We start from the raw sequence: 20,854 nt of genomic DNA, 5'->3' as shown, positions 1-20,854 counted from the left end.
TGTTATCAGTGTTTCTGGGGATGCTGGACAGAAAAACTGACTCATGTTCTGCTAAACCGGGACTATGCACAGTGCTCCCTTTTGCACTTGTATCACAGGGGAAGCAGGAAGGAGACCTGAAAGCTAAGGACATTCTCTCAAAGTGAAACTTAGCTCAGGAGAGTGGAAAAGCCATCCCCCACAGTGATGGGAAATCACCCAAACGTCTGCCACCTGACAGCTGCCAAAATTCAGCAGTCTGCATCTCATCCACTCTTACCAACACGTTGCCAATGTGAGAGAAAAAAAAATAAAAGGGTGAAAGAGTCGGTGGTTTAGGTGAGAGGAGAGAAGAAAAGCAAAGGATCCCATTCCACTCTATGGGATGCAAGGTTTGCCAACATCCTGAATACGGACACCACTCCTTCCCCTCCCTAGCAAGACTAAGAGCAGAGAGAAGACCAAGGAAGCTTCAGAGAAGGCTGGCAGCATGATCCAAATTTCAAAAAGCTTCTCTGTCACCAACAACATTCCACATCAAAACCAAGTGATCAAAGGCGCGTATGGTAGTTATCTTCACAAGCAGTAATACCACAGAGAACAACAGGCCACGAGGATATGCAGAACTTCCGGAGGTCCTCAGAGGATCCCAGGCAAGCAGCCCTGTGTGCCGGGCCTCTTCTCAAGGTCTCCTACTGGCATCCTCTATCCCGCCCCATGGGAAATGGCATCTCCACAGCCAGGCAGACATTCTCCAGCCCTTCCCCATGACACAGACCGTGTTCTACCCAGCATCTCCACTTCCTTCAGACAAGACTCTTCCCCACTCAAAGTCATCCTCCCCATCACACATGCCCAGGCCCTACTCAGTACCACTCGCAGGATCGCTGCCACAATACCCAGACATTGCTCCACCACAGTAACATGCCCCAGCTCTAAACCGAGCTCTGAGCATGACCCAGGCCTTTGCACATCCTCACCTTGTCTCGTGATTGGCACAAAGAACATATGGACGGACGCAAAGCCACACAGCGTCTGGCAGGCTCTTCTCAGATGCTTGAACTTCACCCTGAATGGTTTTGCCTCTTCAACAATCTCAGATGGAAACACCACAGAGCTGCACATTAGAGTTCTTAAGCATTCTGTGATTAGAGCTGTGACAGTTCGGAGCCCACTCTGCACAGATTTCATCCTTCGAGAGAACCACACCAAATGCCGAAGCGTAAGCACACTCACGATATCAACTGGGTGGCAGAATTTGTACCATAGAAAAAGAGAGCTGGGCTCCTGCTCTGGAGGGTTTGGCGTGTACGTGCACGTAACAGAATGAGTAAAGCATGGTAAGGGGACACACGATCTGTACTGAGGCCACCTGTGCAAATGCACAAGTAGGGGAGGTCAAGAGCACAAACATTATACCCACCTCTTCGTGTGCCCTTACAAATCCTGCCTGAGGAGGAGTAAGGAACCATCAAGGCTGTGGAAGCTACTATAGATGCCCACCACTAGTTTCTGTTTGACCAACAACATTCCACCTCAAAAACAAGAGATTAAAGGCATGTATGTTAGGTGACATACCAAACAGTAATACCACGGAAAACAAGAGCGCCCTATGATATGCAGAACTTCTGGAGGTCCTGAGAAGATCACAGGAAAGTAGCACTGTGTGCTGGTGCTCTTCTCAAGATTTTCTACTGGAATCCTCTATCCCACGCCCTGGGAAACAGGATCCCAGCTAAGTGGACATTGTCCAGTCCTTCCCCAATGACACAGACCGTGTTCTACCCAGCATTTCCACTTCCCTTAGGCAAGACTCTCCCCCACTCAAGGTCACCCTCCCCGTGACACATGCCCAGGCCTTTGCATGGAGGCATGCAAAGCCATACAGTGTCTGGCAGGCTCTTCCCAGATGTATGAACTTCACCCTGAATCCTCCTGCCTTTTCAGCAATCTCAGGTGGAAACACCACAGAGCTGCACTTCAGAGTTCTTAAAGATTCTGTGATTACAGCTGGGTGGGAGAATTTCTATGGTAGAAACTCAGACCTGGGCTGCTGTGCGGGGTTTGGCCTGTACATGCGTACATCAGAACGAGCCAGGCAACAAGTCGAGCGCCCAGAGATTACACCCACCTCCGTGTGTGACCTTACAAATCCTGCCTGAGGATGACAAAGGAACCATCATGGCAACATCAGCGGAGGTGGAAGCTACTACTACTACCCACCACTACACAGGGACAGCAGATTGAAGCACTACCCTCCCACAACACCTTGCCCAGAACAGGAGCAAAAAGGTTCATCCGATAGTATTCAGCAGCCTGCATCTCACTCCCTCTTACCAACACATTCCCTACGTCAGGCAGGCAGCAGCACAAGGGACTGTCTCTGGTGGGAGATCTTCATAACCTCAAAAGACATTGTGGGCATTTCAATACCACACGCTATCTCAAGGTCAGGAAGGCCTCCAACTCCACACCTTTGGAGCCTGGGAAATGATCGTGGGCAGGAACACTCTGTCCCCATCCTGACTCAGGCTTTCCTCTAGGCATCCCCCATTCCCCACTCCGCGACACGCGTTCTCCAGAAAAGCAGACCATCTCTCATTCTTGTTTTCTTACAACATGGCCGATGGTCTTCCCAAGGATTTCCAGTTCCCTCAGGCAAGGCTTGCCACTGCTCAAGGTCACCCTTCACACCAGGACACGGCCAGGCCCTACTCAGTGCCACTGACACATTCCCCTCTGCAACATGCCACAGGTTCCTTTCCCACCTCGGGGCTCACTCCAGCTTTTGCAGACCCTTCCATCAACGAGAGCACCATAGAAAAACACATGGATGGTATCATATAGACCCTATCCAGCAGACTCTCTACTCTTTCTAAATGTTATGTTGGAAGAGCTCTAAATGGCAATGGCAGTGATTTCATGCTCTGAGAGAACAACCCAAACGTTGACAAGCACCCCAATGTAACGGATGATACTGATTCTGTAGGAGAATTTGGGTTTGCGGGGGGGTGGGGGTGGGGTGGGTGTTGTTTCAGTTTTTTTTGTTTGTTTGTGGGTTGTTTTTTTTTTTGTTGAAAAGAAGGTTTCCGGGCTTTTTGTAAAGGTGTGGCTGCTGATGCAAATATTGAAAGAACATCACAACAGGCCAGCATAGGTCACACTGCTTCTCTGGCCAGGAACACAAGTCCACAACCGTTCTCATCCATGAGAGCACTATAAAAACCAGACAGATGGTATCATACACACGGTGTTCAGCAGACTCTCTGTAGTTGACCCTTCGTGTTTTGCAATGCTTCACACCTGGGAGCTCTGTTACACATCTGAAATGTTACACATCTCTTTGTAGAGGTGGTGTCAGGGCAGCTCTAACAGCAACAGGCATTGATTTCCCTCCATGAGAGAACAACCCGAATGCTGACGAGCACGGCATTGTCAGGGATGATATCTCATGTATAGGACAATTTGGGGGTTTTTCAAAAGAAGGTTTCCGGGCCTTCCATAAGGCAGTCACTGCTGGCACAAATACTGAAAGACTATCAAAGCAGGCAGGCGTACATCATATCACATCACTTCTCCGGCCAGGAACGGAAGTCTATAACATGGTTTGGGTGGGGGCAGGAAAAGAAAAAGAAAATGCCCGTTTCTGACACCTACCTTGCGTCACACTCCTCTCCCTGAACACTTTATACTACCAACTACAGGAACAACATACTTGGAAAAACAACACAGGAAAAGTCTGTATTGCCTTCCCTGCTTTCATAATGACTCTGGTGAGTGAATACAAATGGAGAAATTACACCATGGGACAGAAAACCCTGAAGTCCCAGTCGTCACCTATCCTTTTGCCCCCAAAGCGAAAGCCGACGAGCTCCGGCAAGGACGCCAAGGCAGATGCAAAGGGCCCCTTCACATCCTTAAGCACCCGCCAAGCACCCACCGCCCGCACGCCCCGCGGGCTCAGCCCGGCTCCCACCAGCGCCTCCCCAGCCCCAGGGCGAGAAGGAAGGGCGAGGATGAGGGGGAAGGCAGGGGCGAGAGGCGGGGAAGGGAGGGCCACTGACCGTGTCCGGGAGAGCGGGCGGCTCCGGCTGCGTCTCCTTCGCCGCGGGGCCGGGCGGCGCCGGGAAGTTGGGGCTGAAAACCATCAGGTCGCTCTTGCCCGCGCCGTCCGCCACGCACAGGCTCCGGCTCTGCCGCTGCGAGTACGACCAGCTCCCCACTTCGCTGGCGCACACCAGCGTCGCCGGCCCGGGCCCCGACAGCACGGCCGCCCGCGGCGCCCACCGCGACGCCCCGTACAGCACCACCGCCAGCAGGAACAGGCTCGACACCGCGCAGATGGCCACCACCAGCCACACGTTCGTCGACGCCGCCGCCGCCGCGCCGGCCTCCGCGCCCGCCGCCGGCCGCAGCCCCGCCCCCGGCGAGGACGAGGACGAGCCCGCGGCCGCCAGCGCCGCCTCGGCGGCCTCCCCCAGCGACACGCTCAGCGTGGCCGTGGCCGAGCGCGCCGGCTCCCCGTGGTCCCGCACCACGATCACCAGCCTCTGCCGCGGGCCGTCCGCCTCCTCCAGCGCCCGCGCCGTGCTCACCTCGCCGCTGTACAGCCCCACGCGGAACGGGCCCTTCCCCCGCGGCTCCCACAGCTCGTAGCGCAGCCACGCGTTGTAACCCGAGTCCGCGTCCACCGCGCGGATCTTCGCCACCACCTGCCCCGCCGGCGCCCCCCACGCCGCCCACGCCCACAACGCCCCCGAGACCGGCCCCGACGCCGCCGAGACCGCGGCCCCGGGCTCCGGCCCGACGCCGGCAGGCGCCAGCAGCGCCGGCGCGTTGTCGTTCTCGTCCACCACGAAGAGCTGCACCGTGGCGTTGCCGCACAGCGGCGGCTCCCCCGCGTCCACCGCCCGCACCTCGAACTGCAGCACCTGCACCTCCTCGTAGTCCAACGGCTGCAGCGCCCACAGCCGCCCGCTCTCCGCGTCCACCGACACGTAACTCGACGCCGGACGCCACCCGCCGCCCGCCACCGCGCCGCCGCCGCCGCCCTCCGCCACCGAGTAGCTCACGCGCCCGTTGCCCGCCTCGTCCGGGTCCCGCGCCCACAGCCGCGCCAGCTCCGCGCCCGCCGCGTTGTTCTCCCGCGCCAGCACCGTGTACACGGCCTGCGCGAACGCCGGCGCGTTGTCGTTCACGTCCGACACCGGCACCCGCAGCCCGCGGCTGGCGCGCAGCGGCGGCGCCCCGCCGTCCTCCGCCCGCACCTCCACCTCGTACTCCGCCACCCGCTCCCGGTCCAGCGCCTCCCGCAGCACCAGCGAGTACGAGCCCGCCAACCTCGCCACCAGCCCGAACGGCGCCGCCGGCCGCACCGCGCAGCGCACCCGCCCGTTCGCCCCCGAGTCCCGGTCCGACACGCTCAGCAGCGCCACCACCGTCCCCACCGCCGCGTCCTCCGGCACCGGCACCGACAGCGACGTCACCCACACCTCCGGCGCGTTGTCGTTCACGTCCAGCACCTCCACCACCACCTTGCAGTGACCCGACAGCGGAGGGTTGCCCTGATCCGCCGCATCCACTTGCAGGCGATAGAGACCAACATCCTCAAAGTCTAACTCTCCCCTAAGATGGATCTCGCCGCTCTTTCCGTCGATCCCGAAAACGGCCCTTCCATCCTGAGGGAACAAGTGCTGGAGAGAATACGAGATATTCCTGTTTGTCCCTTCATCCAAATCCGTGGCATTTACTCTGATCACTAAAGTACCGCCGTCCGTATTTTCTGGCAGCTGCACTTTATACACCGACTGGTTGAACTGGGGCACGTTGTCGTTCACATCCAGCACCGAGATCGCCAGCTCCATCGTGCCCGTCAGCGACGGCCGGCCCCCATCACTCGCCGTCAACACCAAACGGTGCACGGGCATCGTCTCCCGGTCCAGCGGTTGCGCGAGCACCAGAAACAGGGACTCACCGTCCTCCTCGGTCTTTTGCAAATCCAGACGGAAATGCTCGCTGGGGCTGAGTGTGTAGGAGAGCTGCGCGTTGGCTCCGACATCTGCATCCGACGCGCCCTCCAGCGGGAAACGAGACCCCGGCAGCGTGGTGAATTCCGCGATGCTGAGGTTTTTCCGGGCGGCGGGGAAGAGCGGAGCGTTGTCGTTGATGTCGGTGACCTCCAGCTCCACGTGGAAGACGCGCAGCGGCCGCTCCACCAGCACCTCCAGCCGCAGGGCGCACGGCGCGCTCTTCCCGCACAGCTCCTCCCGGTCCAGCCGCGAGCTCACCACCAGCGCCCCGCTCGCCCCGCTCACCTCCACGCTCGCCCGCCGGCCCTGCGCCACCAGCCGCAGCCGCCGCGCCTCCGGCTCGCCCGCCTCCAGGCCCAGGTCCTGCGCCAGCCGGCCCACCACCGTCCCGGCCTTGGCTTCCTCCGGCACCGAGTAGCGCACCTGCCCGCCGCCCAGCGCCCAGGCCGCCTGCAGCACCAGCACCCGCACCACGGGCCCCCAGCACACGCCCATCGCCGCCGCCGCCGCCGCCGCCCGCCCGGGCCCCGCACGGCTCCCCGCCGCCGCCCGCACGCACCGGCTCTCCTGCCCGCCCCGCGCCGCCCCCCCGCGCTCACAGCCGGGCTCTCCGCCGCGCCGGGGCGGAGCCGCCTCGCCGCTCCGCCGCCGTTGCTGAGCCTGCAGCGACACCGTGCGCTGCTCCGCCGCCTCGCACGCTCCTGCCCCGGCCCCGCGCTGCTCATCTCCTCTGCCGTCTCTGCCTTCACCTCTTTCTTTTTATTCTTTCTTTTCCTCTTTTTTCCTCTTTTTTTCCTCCTTATTTCTTTTTCGTTTCTTGCTTGCTGTTTGCTTGCATAGATTCCTTCCTTTTTTCTTCCTTTCCTTCTTCCTCTTTCTTTATTTATTTCTTTCTTCTTTTCTTTCTTTCCTTCAGAGCTCTTCGTTCGTTTATCTCTTTCTTCCTTTCTCTTTTCTACTTTGTTTTCTTCTCTTTCTACTATCTTCTTTTTACTGCGTCTCCTTCTTCTTCCTTTTCTTCCTTGTCCTTCTTCTGTTACTTCTCCTTTTCGGTCTTGCCCTGCCTGCCCGATTCTTTACTCCCCTTTCCCTTTCCATCCTTCTCGCTTCTTGACCCCGCTCGCAGCTCACCAGTCGCCTCCGGCGCCGCGGTGCAGACCGTCAAAGACGGAGCCATCAGCGCTAATTACGGGGCATCAGCGCTAATTACGGGGCATCAGCGCCGGAGCGCGCTACTCTGACCAAGGGGGAGGCTGTTAGCGACCAACTCCGTTCAGCCTCTAGAGGTAAGGTCGGTGCGTGCTGGTCATCTCCTCTATCGCCTCTTCTTTCCTTCCTTTCTCTTCTTTCTTTTGCTCTTTACTTGCATAGAGTCCTTCTTTCATTTTTCCTTCCCTTCTTCATTTCCTTCTGCTGTTCTCTTTTCCCCCTCTATTCTTCTCTCTTCCCCTTCTCTTTCCTTCTTCTCTTTCCTTATATCTTCTCTTTCCTTCTCTTCCTTATCCTATTTTTCCCTCTCCTCCTCTCCTGTTTCCATCCTCATCTCTTCTGTTCATTTTTTCCTTTGCCAAAACGTCTTCCACGTGTCTTCACCAGGCTCGTAATGAAGCGTGGACATGCCCTTTGGCAAGACCTCTCCTTCCTCTTCCTCACTGCTTTTCAGCCAGCCTTGCAGAGCATCCCTAAGTACTGAGGATGCTGAGGTCCTCAACTCCATTCAGCGTGTTGAGACAAAGGCGGTGCATGCTGGTAATCTCCTCAATCATCTCTTCCTTCCTGCTTGCTTTCTTCCTTGCTTGCTTGTTTCTTACTTGCAAAGATTCCTTCCTTTCCTTCTTTTTTTGCTCCTCCTTTCTCTTTCCTTCTTCTCTTCCTTTCCTTTCTCTTTCCTTCTTCCTTCCTCTTCTCTTTTCCTTCCTCTCTTCCTTTTTCTTTCTGGCCCCGCTGTGCCCTATCTTTGCCTCCCGTTCTCTTCTGCTTCCATCCTTCCCTCTTCTGTTCATTTTTTTCTTTACTAAAAGGTTTTTAAAAGGTCACTAACATGCTCACCATGAAGCACGGACATGCCCTTTGGCAAGAGCTCTCATTTCTCTTCCCTACCACCTTCCATCTCTCTGGACAGGGAACAACCTTCCTGCTTTCCTCTTTTCCATGCACCTGCAACTTCCTCTCCCTTCAAGATGAACGCCACACTCTTCAGCTCCCAGTCCCCTCAAGGACCCAACAAATAACAGAGCAAGGCAATCATTTGGCAAAGAACAGCTCTGCTACATCAGAACAGAATCCACCACCCTCGGAAGCACTAGCCCAAGCCCCATGTACATCTCTGCAAACAGCCTCCAAAGAGTCCAAACAACACAGGGGAGTCTCTTATTCAGGAACTCAAACCCATCACAGCCCAGCACTCCAATCCTCCAGGAAGGCTGAAAAAGCACGGGGCCTCCACAGCTCCCGAGCACTCTTCCTGTATCTCGATGAAGAGCTATTCTTCTGGCCTCCTTTTCCACCTGCACAATGAAGGTCAAGCTCTTGCTTTCCCTTTCAGGCAGGCACGCACTGCCAGAACAACACACCAAGAATCTCGGTACCCAGGGGCATTAGTCCCCACGGAATGGGGGGGGGACTACTTCTCACGCATTAGCATAAGCCACCCATCATACAGCCAAACAAAAGCCACCAAAGTAACACCACGGCATTTTCACTGAGAACATATCTACTCTGAGAAACGCATTAAGGTCCCTCCTCCCTCTGTCCTCGCTGCCACCTGCTCACCCTGGGCTTGGAAGCAGTGGGAAAGGAACGAGAGCAGGCAGCGGTGCTTTGCTGCTCCAAACCCACAGGCATTACAATCAAGGCAACTTTTGGTCGATCCAACATGAAGATACCAGAACTCAAGAGGAACAAAAGTACATTTGTCTCTCAAGCTCATCCTCCTAATGAGCGACTTACCTGTAGCATCACTGGTGTCGTCTTCAGAAAAAGAAACACTTTCAGTAGAGGAGAATTCATTTTAAGGGACATTGTCCCTTAACATTAGGAGAGATTTCTGGGGATGCTGGACAGAGGAAAATGTTCTGCAAAAGCCTTGAAGACACTGGACAGTGTGTAGTGCTCCCTTATGCACTTCTATCAAAGGGGAAGCAGAAGGGACACCTGAAAGCTAAGGACATTCTCTCAACATCAACCTCAGCTCACAAGAGTGGAAAAACCTTCCCACACACAGATGGAAAACCCCCAGTGTCATGGTTTAACCCCAGCTAGCAAAAATAAACCCCATGTAGCCGCTCGCTCACCCCCCACTCCAGTGGGATGGGGGAAAGAATCGGGAGGTCATAAGTAGGAAAGCTCCCGGGTTGAGATAGAAACAGTTTAATAATGGAAATAAAACGAAATAGAACAGTAATAATAACAATGAGAACAACAACAATAACAGAATACACAAAGCAGGCGATGCACAACGCAACCGCTCACCGACCACCGACCGTGTGTCACGAACGGGGGGCGAGCCTCCCCACACACCTGGTTTTTATACTGAGCATGATGTCACATGGTATAGAATACCCCATTGGCCAGCTGGGTCCACCACCCCGGCTGTGCTCCTCCCTCCCGGTGCAAGCACCACCCAGCAACAGCCAAAGCATCAATGGGCCATCAACGCTCCTTTCACACTAAACCCAAAACACAGCACACCCCCCAAAGCTACTGGGAACAAAGTTAACTCTGTCCCAGCCGAAACCAGGACACCCAGAAACGTCTGCCACCTGACAGCTGCCAAAATTTGGCAGTCTGCTTCTCATTCACTCTTACCAACACGTTGCCAATATGAGAGAAAAAAAACCCAAAAGGGTGAAAGGGTGGGTGGTTTTGGTGAGAGGAGGGAAGAAAAACCAAAGGATCCCATTCCACTGTATGGGATGCAAGGTTTGCCAACATCCTGAATACGGACACCGCTCCTTCCCCTCCCTAGCAAGACTAAGAGCAGAGAGAAGACCAAGGAAGGTTCAGAGAAGGCTGGCAGCATGATCCAAATTTCAAAAAGCTTCTCTGTCACCAACAACATTCCACATCAGAACCAAGTGATTAAAGGTGCGTATGGCAGTTATTTTCACAAGCAGTAATACCACGGAGAACAACAGGCCGTGAGGATATGCAGAACTTCTGGAGGTCCTGAGACGATCCCAGGCAAGCAGCCCTGTGTGCTGGGCCTCTTCTCAAGGTTTTCTACTGGCATCCTCTATCCCCCACCATGGGAAATGGCATCTCCACACCTAAGCAGACATTCTCCAGTCTTTCCCCAGTGACACAGACTGTCTTCTACCCAGCATCTCCACTTCCTTCAGACAAGACGCTTCCCCGTTCAGGGTTCCCCTCCCCATGACACGTGCCCAGGCCCTACTCTGTGCCACTCAGAGGATCACTGCCACAATACCCAGACAATGCTCAACCACAACAGCGTGCCCCAGCAATAAATCCCAGTCTCAGCATGACACAGACCTTTGCACATCCTCACATTCCCTCACAATTGGCACAAAGAACACATGGAGGACTGCAAAGATACTCACTGTCTGGCAGACTCTTCCCAGATGCAAGACCTTCAGCCTCAACCCTTTTGCCTTTTCAGCAATCTCAGATGGAAACACCACAGAGCTGCACTGTAGAGTTCTTAAGGATTCTGTGATTAGAGCTGTGACAGCTCTCATCCAGTCTGCATGGATTTTATTGTTTGAGAGAACCACACCAAATGCTGAGCCGCAATGCACTCACGATATCAACTGGGTGGGAGGATTTGTACCACACAAAACCAGAGCTGGGCTGCTGTGAAGGATTTGGCGTGTACGTGCACATATCTGAGTTAAGCATGACAAGGGGACACACCATCTCTACCGAGGCCGTCTCTACCAAGTGCACAAGTAGGGGAAGTCAAGCACACACAGATTACAACCACCTCCAAATCACATCCCTTTACAAATCCCACCTGAGGAAGAGCAAGGAATCATTATGGCAACATCAATGGATGTAGAAGCTCCTGTAGATGCCCACCACTACACAAGGACACCAGACTGAAGCACTACCCTCCCACAACACCTTGCCCAGAACAGGAGCAAAAACGTTTATCTCAGAGTATTCAGCAGCCTGCATCTCACCCCCTCTTACCAACACATTGCCTACGTCAGGCAGGCAGCAGCACAAGGGACTCTCTCTGGTGGGAGATCTTCATAACCTCAAAGGACGTTGTGGGCATTTCAATACCACACACTAGCTCAAGACCAGGAAGGCCTCCAACTCCACATCCTTGCAGCCTGGGAAAGGATCCTGGGCAGGAACGCCCCAAGCCCATCCTGCCTCATGCTTTCCTGTAGGCATCCTCCATTCCCCACTCTGCAACCTGTTCTCCAGACAAGCACATCATCTCCCATTCTTCTCTTGTGACATGATCTTCCCAAGGATTTCCAGTTCCCTCAGACAAATCTTCCCACTGCTCAAGGTCACCCTTCACATCAGGACATGGCCAGGCCCTACTCAGTGCCACTGACACATTCCCCTCTGCGACATGCCACAGGTTCCTTTCCCACCTTGGGGCTCACTCCAGCTTTTGTGGACCCTTCCATCAATGACAGCACCATAGAAAAACACAAAGATGGTATCGCAGACACGGTGTCCAGCAGATTCTCCGGAGCTTACCCTTCATGTTTTGCTATGCTTCAGCAATCTCAGATGGAAATCTTACACACCTGGGAGCAATACTATTTCCAAAGATGATCATAGAATCACAGAGTCATTGATGTTGGAGAAGACCCTTGACGTCATCCAGTCCAACTGTACACATGTCCCTAAGTGCCACATCTACATGTTGTTTAAATACCTCCAGGGATGGTGACTCTCGTGGTTTAACCCTAGCCAGCATCTAAACACCACGCAGCCACTCGCTCACCCCCCACTCCGGTAGGATGGGGGAGAGAATCGGGAGGGCACAAGTAGGAAAACTCAAGGCTTGAGATAAAAACAGTTTAATAAGGGAAATAAAACAAAGTAGAACAGTAATAATAACAATGATAACAGCAATAATAAAATATACAAAGCAGGCGATGCAAAATGCAACTGCTCACCGCCCACCCACTGACACCCAGCCCGTCCCAAGACGTGAGAGCCCCCACCCTGAGTTTTTATACTGAGTGTGACATCACTTGGTATGGAATACTCCATTGGCCAGCTGGGTCAATGGCCCCGGCTATGCTCCCCCCCCAGCTTCCCATGCACCTGGCAGAGGCCTGGCAGAGGCCGAAAAGTCTCCGGTGCAAGCACCACCCAAAACAACAATGGGCCATCAACCCTCCTCTCGTACCAAACCCCAAACACAGCACCCCCCAGCCACCAGAAAGAAAGTTAACTCTATCCCAGCTGAAACCAGGACAGTGACTCAACCACTACCCTGGGCAGCCTGTTCCAAACCTTGACAACCCTTTCCGTGAAGAAGTATTTCCTAATATCCAATCTAAACTTGCCCTTGTGCAACTTGAGGCCACAGTTTCCTTTCCCACGTCAGGGCTCACTCCAGCTTTTGCAGACCCTTCCATCAACGAGAGCACCATAAAAAACCATACAGATGGTATCATATAGACCCTGTCCAGCAGACTCTCTACTCTTTCTAAAGGTGATGTCACAACAGCTCTAAATGGCAGTGGCAGTGATTTCATGCTATGAGAGAACAACCCAAAAGTTGACAAGAACCCAAATATGATGGATGATATCGATTATGTAGGAGAATTCAGGTTTGGGGTTTTGTTATTGGGTGGTGGGTGAGGAGGGGTCTTGTTTATTTGTTCATTGGGTTTTTTTTTTGTTTAAAAGAAGGTTTCTGGGGTTTTGTAACAGTGTGGCTGCTGATGCAAATATTGAAAGAACATCATTCAGGCCAGCATATGTCACACTGCCTTTCTGGCCAGGAACACAGGTCCACAACCGTTCCCATCAATGACAGCACCATAAAAACCAGACAGATGGTATCATACACACGGTGTTCAGCAGACTCTCTGTAGTTGACCCTTCGTGTTTTGCAATGCTTCACACCTGGGAGCTCTGTTACACATCTGAAATGTTACACATCTCTTTGTAGAGGTGGTGTCAGGGCAGCTCTAATGGCAACGGGCATTGATTTCCTTCTGTGAGAGAACAACCCGAATGCTGACGAGCACGGCATTGTCAGGGATGATACCTAATGTATAGGACAATTTGGGTTTTTAGGAAAAGAAGGTTTCCAGGCCTTCCATAAGGCAGTCGCTGCTGGCACAAATACTGAAAGGCTATCAAAACAAGCCAGCGTACATCATATCACATCACTTCTCCAGCCAGGAACGAAAGTCTATAACATGGTTTGGGTGGGGGCGGAAAAGAAAAAAGAAAATGCCCGTTTCTGACACCTACCTTGCGTCACACTCCTCTCCCTGAACACTTAGTGTGTTCTCATAGTACCAACTACAGGAACAACATACTTGGAAAAAGAACACAGGAAAAGTCCGTATTGCCTTTCCTGCCTTCATAATGACTCTGGTGGGTGAATACAAATGGAGAAATTACACCATGGGCACAGAAAACCGTGAAGTCCCAATTGTCACCTTCCATCATGTCTTTGGCAAAGGAGAATCAGGAAGGAGGAGGACAAGAGCTTTCCACAAGAAACCACATCTCATATCAGCACGGGCTGCACTCAGCAAAGGCAATAAGGAAATAAATAGCGCTGGGGGACTGGCACCACCACAGTCAGCGTCTCTTGCAGAACTTCAGCAAGCTCGGGTGGAAACGCTACACAAAACCAAGCAAGAGCGTCTCCACAGTCGGTGCCGTGGCACCTCTCATCGACATCGGCGGTTTAATTCTACGGGAGAACAGCTCCCACCCAGAACAGCAAACCTCAGCTGCCGACGGCAACTGCTGCTGCCTGCGGCAATACCTTTCCTTTTGCCCCCAAAGCGACAGCCGAGGGGCTCCGGCAACGACGCCAAGGCAGATGCAAAGGGCCCCTTCACATCCTTAAGCACCCGCCAAGCACCCACCGCCCGCACGCCCCGCGGGCTCAGCCCGGCTCCCACCAGCGCCTCCCCAGCCCCAGGGCGAGAAGGAAGGGCGAGGACGAGGGGGAAGGCAGGGGCGAGAGGCGGGGAAGGGAGGGCCACTGACCGTGTCCGGGAGAGCGGGAGGCTCCGGCTGCGTCTCCTTCGCCGCGGGGCCGGGCGACGCCGGGAAGTTGGGGCTGAAAACCATCAGGTCGCTCTTGCCCGCGCCGTCCGCCACGCACAGGCTCCGGCTCTGCCGCTGCGAGTACGACCAGCTCCCCACTTCGCTGGCGCACACCAGCGTCGCCGGCCCGGGCCCCGACAGCACGGCCGCCCGCGGCGCCCACCGCGACGCCCCGTACAGCACCACCGCCAGCAGGAACAGGCTCGACACCGCGCAGATGGCCACCACCAGCCACACGTTCGTCGACGACGACGACGACGACGCCGCCGCCGCGCCGGCCTCCGCGCCCGCCGCCGGCCGCAGCCCCGCCCCCGGCGAGGACGAGGACGAGCCCGCGGCCGCCAGCGCCGCCTCGGCGGCCTCCCCCAGCGACACGCTCAGCGTGGCCGTGGCCGAGCGCGCCGGCTCCCCGTGGTCCCGCACCACGATCACCAGCCTCTGCCGCGGGCCGTCCGCCTCCTCCAGCGCCCGCGCCGTGCTCACCTCGCCGCTGTACAGCCCCACGCGGAACGGGCCCTTCCCCCGCGGCTCCCACAGCTCGTAGCGCAGCCACGCGTTGTAACCCGAGTCCGCGTCCACCGCGCGGATCTTCGCCACCACCTGCCCCGCCGGCGCCCCCCACGCCGCCCACGCCCACAACGCCCCCGAGACCGGCCCCGACGCCGCCGAGACCGCGGCCCCGGGCTCCGGCCCGACGCCGGCAGGCGCCAGCAGCGCCGGCGCGTTGTCGTTCTCGTCCACCACGAAGAGCTGCACCGTGGCGTTGCCGCACAGCGGCGGCTCCCCCGCGTCCACCGCCCGCACCTCGAACTGCAGCACCTGCACCGCCTCGTAGTCCAACGGCTGCAGCGCCCACAGCCGCCCGCTCTCCGCGTCCACCGACACGTAGCTCGACGCCGGACGCCACCCGCCGCCCGCCGCCGCGCCCCCGCCGCCGCCGCCGCCGCCCTCCGCCACCGAGTAGCTCACGCGCCCGTTGCCCGCCTCGTCCGGGTCCCGCGCCCACAGCCGCGCCAGCTCCGCGCCCGCCGCGTTGTTCTCCCGCGCCAGCACCGTGTACACGGCCTGCGCGAACGCCGGCGCGTTGTCGTTCACGTCCGACACCGGCACCCGCAGCCCGCGGCTGGCGCGCAGCGGCGGCGTCCCGCCGTCCTCCGCCCGCACCTCCACCTCGTACTCCGCCACCCGCTCCCGGTCCAGCGCCTCCCGCAGCACCAGCGAGTACGACCCCGCCAGCCTCGCCACCAGCCCGAACGGCGCCGCCGGCCGCACCGCGCAGCGCACCCGCCCGTTCGCCCCCGAGTCCCGGTCCGACACGCTCAGCAGCGCCACCACCGTCCCCACCGCCGCGTCCTCCGGCACCGGCACCGACAGCGACGTCACCCACACCTCCGGCGCGTTGTCGTTCACGTCCAGCACCTCCAGCTCCACGCTGCAGTGACCCGACAGCGGCGGCATCCCCTTATCTTTCGCCTTAACGTGTAGGTCGTAGAAAGTAACTGTCTCGAAGTCCAGGGCGCCCGTCAGTCTGATCTCCCCGCTGGTCGCATCGATGCTGAATACATCCGAGGCCGAGGGAGGAACAAAAGTATCAATTTCATAAAGCACTTCTCCGTATATTCCCAAGTCCGGATCTGTTGCGCTCACCCGAGCCACCAGTGTCCCCTCTAAGGCGTCTTCGGACAAAAGCACGTTGTACACCGACTGGTTGAACTGGGGCGCGTTGTCGTTCACGTCCAGCACCGAGATCACCAGCTCCATCGTGCCCGTCAGCGACGGCCGGCCCCCGTCACTCGCCGTCAACACCAAACGGTGCACGGGCATCGTCTCCCGGTCCAGCGGTTTCGCGAGCACCAGGAATAGAGATTTCCTGTATTCATCAGAGGATTTAACATCGAGCGTAAAGTGCTCGCTGGGGCTGAGTGTGTAGGAGAGCTGCGCGTTGGCTCCGACATCTGCATCCGACGCGCCCTCCAGCGGGAAACGAGACCCCGCAGGGGAGTTCTCCGGTAAACTCAGGTTTTTCCGGGCGGCGGGGAAGAGCGGGGCGTTGTCGTTGATGTCGGTGACCTCCAGCTCCACGTGGAAGACGCGCAGCGGCCGCTCCACCAGCACCTCCAGCCGCAGGGCGCACGGCGCGCTCTTCCCGCACAGCTCCTCCCGGTCCAGCCGCGAGCTCACCACCAGCGCCCCGCTCGCCCCGCTCACCTCCACGCTCGCCCGCCGGCCCTGCGCCACCAGCCGCAGCCGCCGCGCCTCCGGCTCGCCCGCCTCCAGGCCCAGGTCCTGCGCCAGCCGGCCCACCACCGTCCCGGCCTTGGCTTCCTCCGGCACCGAGTAGCGCACCTGCCCGCCGCCCAGCGCCCAGGCCGCCTGCAGCACCAGCACCCGCACCACGGGCCCCCAGCACACGCCCATCGCCGCCGCCGCCGCCGCCGCCCGGCCGGGCCCCGCACGGCTCCCCGCCGCCGCCCGCACGCACCGGCTCTCCTGCCCGCCCCGCGCCGCCCCCCCGCGCTCACAGCCGGGCTCTCCGCCGCGCCGGGGCGGAGCCGCCTCGCCGCTCCGCCGCCGTTGCTGAGCCTGCAGCGACACCGTGCGCTGCTCCGCCGCCTCGCACGCTCCTGCCCCGGCCCCGCGCTGCTCATCTCCTCTGCCGTCTCTGCCTTCACCTCTTTCTTTTTATTCTTTCTTTTCCTCTTTTTTCCTCTTTTTTTCCTCCTTATTTCTTTTTCGTTTCTTGCTTGCTGTTTGCTTGCATAGATTCCTTCCTTTTCTCTTCCTTTCCTTCTTCCTCTTTCTTTATTTATTTCTTTCTTCTTTTCTTTCTTTATTTCAGAGCTCTTCGTTCGTTTATCTCTTTCTTCCTTTCTCTTTTCTACTTTGTTTTCTTCTCTTTCTACTGTCTTCTTTTTACTTCGTCTCTTTCTTCCTTTTGTTCCTTGTCCTTCTTCTCTTCCTTCTCCTTTTCGGTCTTGCCCTGCCCTCCCCGATTCTTTACTCCCCTTTCCCTTTCCACCCTTCTCGCTTCTTGACCCCGCTCGCAGCTCACCAGTCGCCTCCGGCGCCGCGGTGCAGACCGTCAAAGACGGAGCCATCAGCGCCAATTACGGGGCATCAGCGCCGGAGCGCGCTACTCTGACCAAGGGGGAGGCTGTTAGCGACCAACTCCGTTCAGCCTCTAGAGGTAAGGTCGGTGCGTGCTGGTCATCTCCTCTATCGCCTCTTCTTTCCTTCCTTTCTCTTCTTTCTTTTGCTCTTCACTTGTATAGAGTCCTTCTTTCCTTTTTCCTTCCCTTCTTCATTTCCTTCTGCTGTTCTTTTTTCCCTCTATTTTTCTCTCTTCCCCTTCTCTTTCCTTCTTCTCTTTTCTTATATCTTCTCTTTCCTTCTCTTCCCTGTCCTATTTTATTCCTCCCCTCCTCTCCTGTTTCCATCCTCGTCTCTTCTGTTCATTTTTTCCTTTACCAAAATGTTTTCCACGTGTCTACACCAGGCTCGTAATGAAGCGTGGACATGCCCTTTGGCAAGACCTCTCCTTCCTCTTCCTCACTGCTTTTCAGCCAGCCTTGCAGAGCATCCCTAAGTACTGAGGATGCTGAGGTCCTCAACTCCATTCAGCATGTTGAGACAAATGCTGGTAATCTCCTCAATCATCTCTTCCTTCCTGCTTGCTTTCTTCCTTGCTTGCTTGTTTCTTACTTGCAAAGATTCTTTCCTTTCCTTCTTTTTTTGCTCCTCCTTTCTCTTTCCTTCTTCTCTTCCTTTCCTTTCTCTTTCCTTCTCTCTTCCTTCCTCTCTTCCTTTTTCTTTCTGGCCCCGCTGTGCCCTATCTTTGCCTCCCATTCTCTTCGGCTTCCATCCTTCCCTCTTCTGTTCATTTTTTTCTTTACTAAAAGGTTTTTAAAAGGTCACTAACATGCTCACCATGAAGCACGGACATGCCCTCTGGCAAGAGCTCTCCTTCTTCTTCCCTGCCACCTTCCATCTCTCTGGACAGGGAACAACCTTCCTGCTTTCCTCTTTTCCACGCACGTGCAACTTCCTCTCCCTTCAAGATGAACGCCACACTCTTCAGCTCCCAGTCCCCTCAAGGACCCAACAAATAACAGAGCAAGGCAATCATTTGGCAAAGAACAGCTCTGCTACATCAGAACAGAATCCACCACCCTCGGAAGCACTAGCCCAAGCCCCATGTACATCTCTGCAAACAGCCTCCAAAGAGTCCAAACAACACAGGGAAGTCTCTTATTCAGGAACTCAAACCCATCACAGCCCAGCACTCCAATCCTCCAGGAAGGCTGAAAAAGCATGGGGCCTCCACAGCTCCCGAGCACTCTTCCTGTATCTCGATGAAGAGCTATTCTTCTGGCCTCCTTTTCCACCTGCACAATGAAGGTCAAGCTCTTGCTTTCCCTTTCAGGCAGGCACGCACTGCCAGAACAACACACCAAGAATCTCGGTACCCAGGGGCATTAGTCCCCACGGAATACCTCTCACTCATTAGCATAAGCCACCCATCATACAGCCAAACAAAAGCCACCAGGGTAACACCACGGCATTTTCACTGAGAACGCATCTACTCTGAGAAACGCATTAACGTCCCTCCTCCCTCTGTCCTCGCTGCCACCAGCTCACCCTGGGCTTGGAAGCAGCGGGAAAGGAACGAGAGCAGGCAGCGGTGCTTTGCTGCTCCAAACCCACAGGCATTACAATCAAGGCAACGTTCGGTCGATCCAACATGAAGATACCAGAACTCAAGAGGAACAAAAGTACATTTGTCTCTCAAGCTCATCCTCCTAATGAGCGACTTACCTGTAGCATCACTGGTGTCGTCTTCAAAAAAAGAAACACCTTCAGTAGAGGAGAATTCGTTTTAAGGGACATTGTCCCTTAACATTAGCAGAGATTTCTGGGATGCTGGACAGAGAAAAATGTTCTGCAAAAGCCTTGAAAATGCTGGACAGTGTGTAGTGCTCCCTTATGCACTTCTATCAAAGGGGAAGCAGAAGGGACACCTGAAAGCTAAGGACATTCTCTCAATGTCAATCTCAGCTCAGGGGACTGGGAAAACCTTCCCACACACTGATGGAAAACCCCCAGAAACGTCTGCCACCTGCCACTCTGCCAAAATTTGGCAGTCTGCATCTCATCCACTCTTACCAACACGTTGCCAATGTGCGAGGAAAAAAAAAAAACAAAAGGGTGAAAAGGTGGGTGGTTTTGGTGAGAGGAGGGAACAAAACCAAAGAATCCCATTCCACTGTATGGGATGCAAGGTTTGACAACATCCTGATTACGGACACTGCTCCTTCCCCTCCCTAGCAAGACTAAGAGCAGAGAGAAGACCAAGGAAGGTTCAGAGAAGGCTGGCAGCATGATCCAAATTTCAAAAAGCTTCTCTGTCACCAACAACATTCCACATCAAAACCAAGTGATTAAAGGCGCGTACGGCAGTTATCTTCACAAGATCCTGAGAGGATCCCAGGCAAGCAGCCCTGTGCACCGGGCTTCTTCTCAAGGTTTTCTACTGGCATCTTCTCTGCCGTCTCTGCCTCCCTTCCTCCTCTTTCTGTTTCTTCTTTCTTTCTTTTTAATTTTTCCTTGCTTGTTTGCTCCTTCCCTTTTCCTTTCTCTTTCTTCTGTTCTCCTTTCTTCCTTCAATTATCTTTTTAGTCGTTTCTCTCGTTCTTCCTTTCTTTCCTACTATTTTTTTTTCTCTTTGTTCTTTCTTCTCTTCTTCTCTTTCCTCTGTCTTCTCTTTCCAAATTCTTCCTGCTTTCTTCTCTTGCCTTCTTCTCTTTCTCCTTTCTTCTGTGCCTTCCCTATCTTCTCCTTTTCGGTCTTGTCCTGCCCTCCCTGATTCTTTACTCCCCTTTCCCTTCTCTTTCCATCCTTCTCACTTCTTGACCCCCGCTCGCAGCTCACCAGTCGCCTCCGGCGCCCCGGCGGAGACCATCAAAGACGGAGCCATCAGCGCTAATTACGGGGCATCGGCACTAATTACGGGGCCTCAGCGCCGGAGCGCGCTACTCTGACCAAGGCGGAGGCTGTTCGCGACCAACTCCGTTCAGCCTCTAGAGATAAAGTTGCTGCGTTGTCCTAATCTCGTCTATCATCTCTTCCTTCCATCCTTCCTTCCTTCCTTCCTTCCTTCCTTCCTTCCTTCCTTCCTTCCTTCTTTCCTTCCGTCCCTTCTAGTCTTTCTTTCTTCTTTCCTTGCTTTTTACTTCCATAGATTCTTTCCTTGACTTTTTCCTTTCCTGCTGCGATTCTTCTGCGGGATAGCGTTGGTGCATCCTGGTAATCTCCTTCATGGTTTCTTCCCTTTTTTTCGCCTTCCTTCCTTAATTTCCTCCTTGCTTCTTTTTTTCTTTCTTCCTTTCTCTCCCTCAGCTGTACCTTTCTGTGTACAGTGATAGCGTCTGGGCATGCTAGTAAACTCATTTATAGTTTCTTATTTTATCTTCTCTCCGTCTAATGCTTGTTCCATTCTTGTTTCCTTTTCTTTCTCTTTGTTATTTTTTCCTTCCTTCTCTGCTTACTCCTCTTTTTCCTTTTCTCTTCCTTGTCCTTCCCTCCCCTTCCCTTCTTCTTCCCCCTTTGCCTCT

At 55.3% G+C, this 20,854-nt stretch overlaps 2 protein-coding genes across 2 annotated transcripts; both read right to left on the bottom strand.

Annotated features, from left to right (window-relative positions):
• Positions 1 to 3,896: 3,896 nt before the first annotated feature.
• On the bottom strand, positions 3,897 to 8,716 carry LOC142088932 (protocadherin alpha-6-like). Its single transcript, XM_075164806.1, has one exon. The coding sequence runs from the start codon at positions 6,501 to 6,503 to the stop codon at positions 3,897 to 3,899; it is 2,607 nt and encodes an 868-aa protein (XP_075020907.1). The 5' UTR covers positions 6,504 to 8,716.
• Positions 8,717 to 13,141: 4,425 nt separating this feature from the next.
• LOC142088931 (protocadherin alpha-2-like) lies at positions 13,142 to 18,923 on the bottom strand. The gene is made up of 2 exons (XM_075164804.1): positions 14,184 to 18,923; positions 13,142 to 13,168 (listed from the first exon to the last, which is right to left on the bottom strand). The coding sequence occupies exons 1-2, from the start codon at positions 16,659 to 16,661 to the stop codon at positions 13,142 to 13,144; spliced, it is 2,505 nt and encodes an 834-aa protein (XP_075020905.1). The 5' UTR covers positions 16,662 to 18,923.
• Positions 18,924 to 20,854: the final 1,931 nt, after the last annotated feature.

The sequence above is a fragment of the Calonectris borealis genome, chromosome 15, assembly GCF_964195595.1.
Source record: "Calonectris borealis chromosome 15, bCalBor7.hap1.2, whole genome shotgun sequence".
NCBI classification, from domain to species: domain Eukaryota; kingdom Metazoa; phylum Chordata; class Aves; order Procellariiformes; family Procellariidae; genus Calonectris; species Calonectris borealis.
This window is presented reverse-complemented; position numbering and strand designations above follow the sequence as displayed.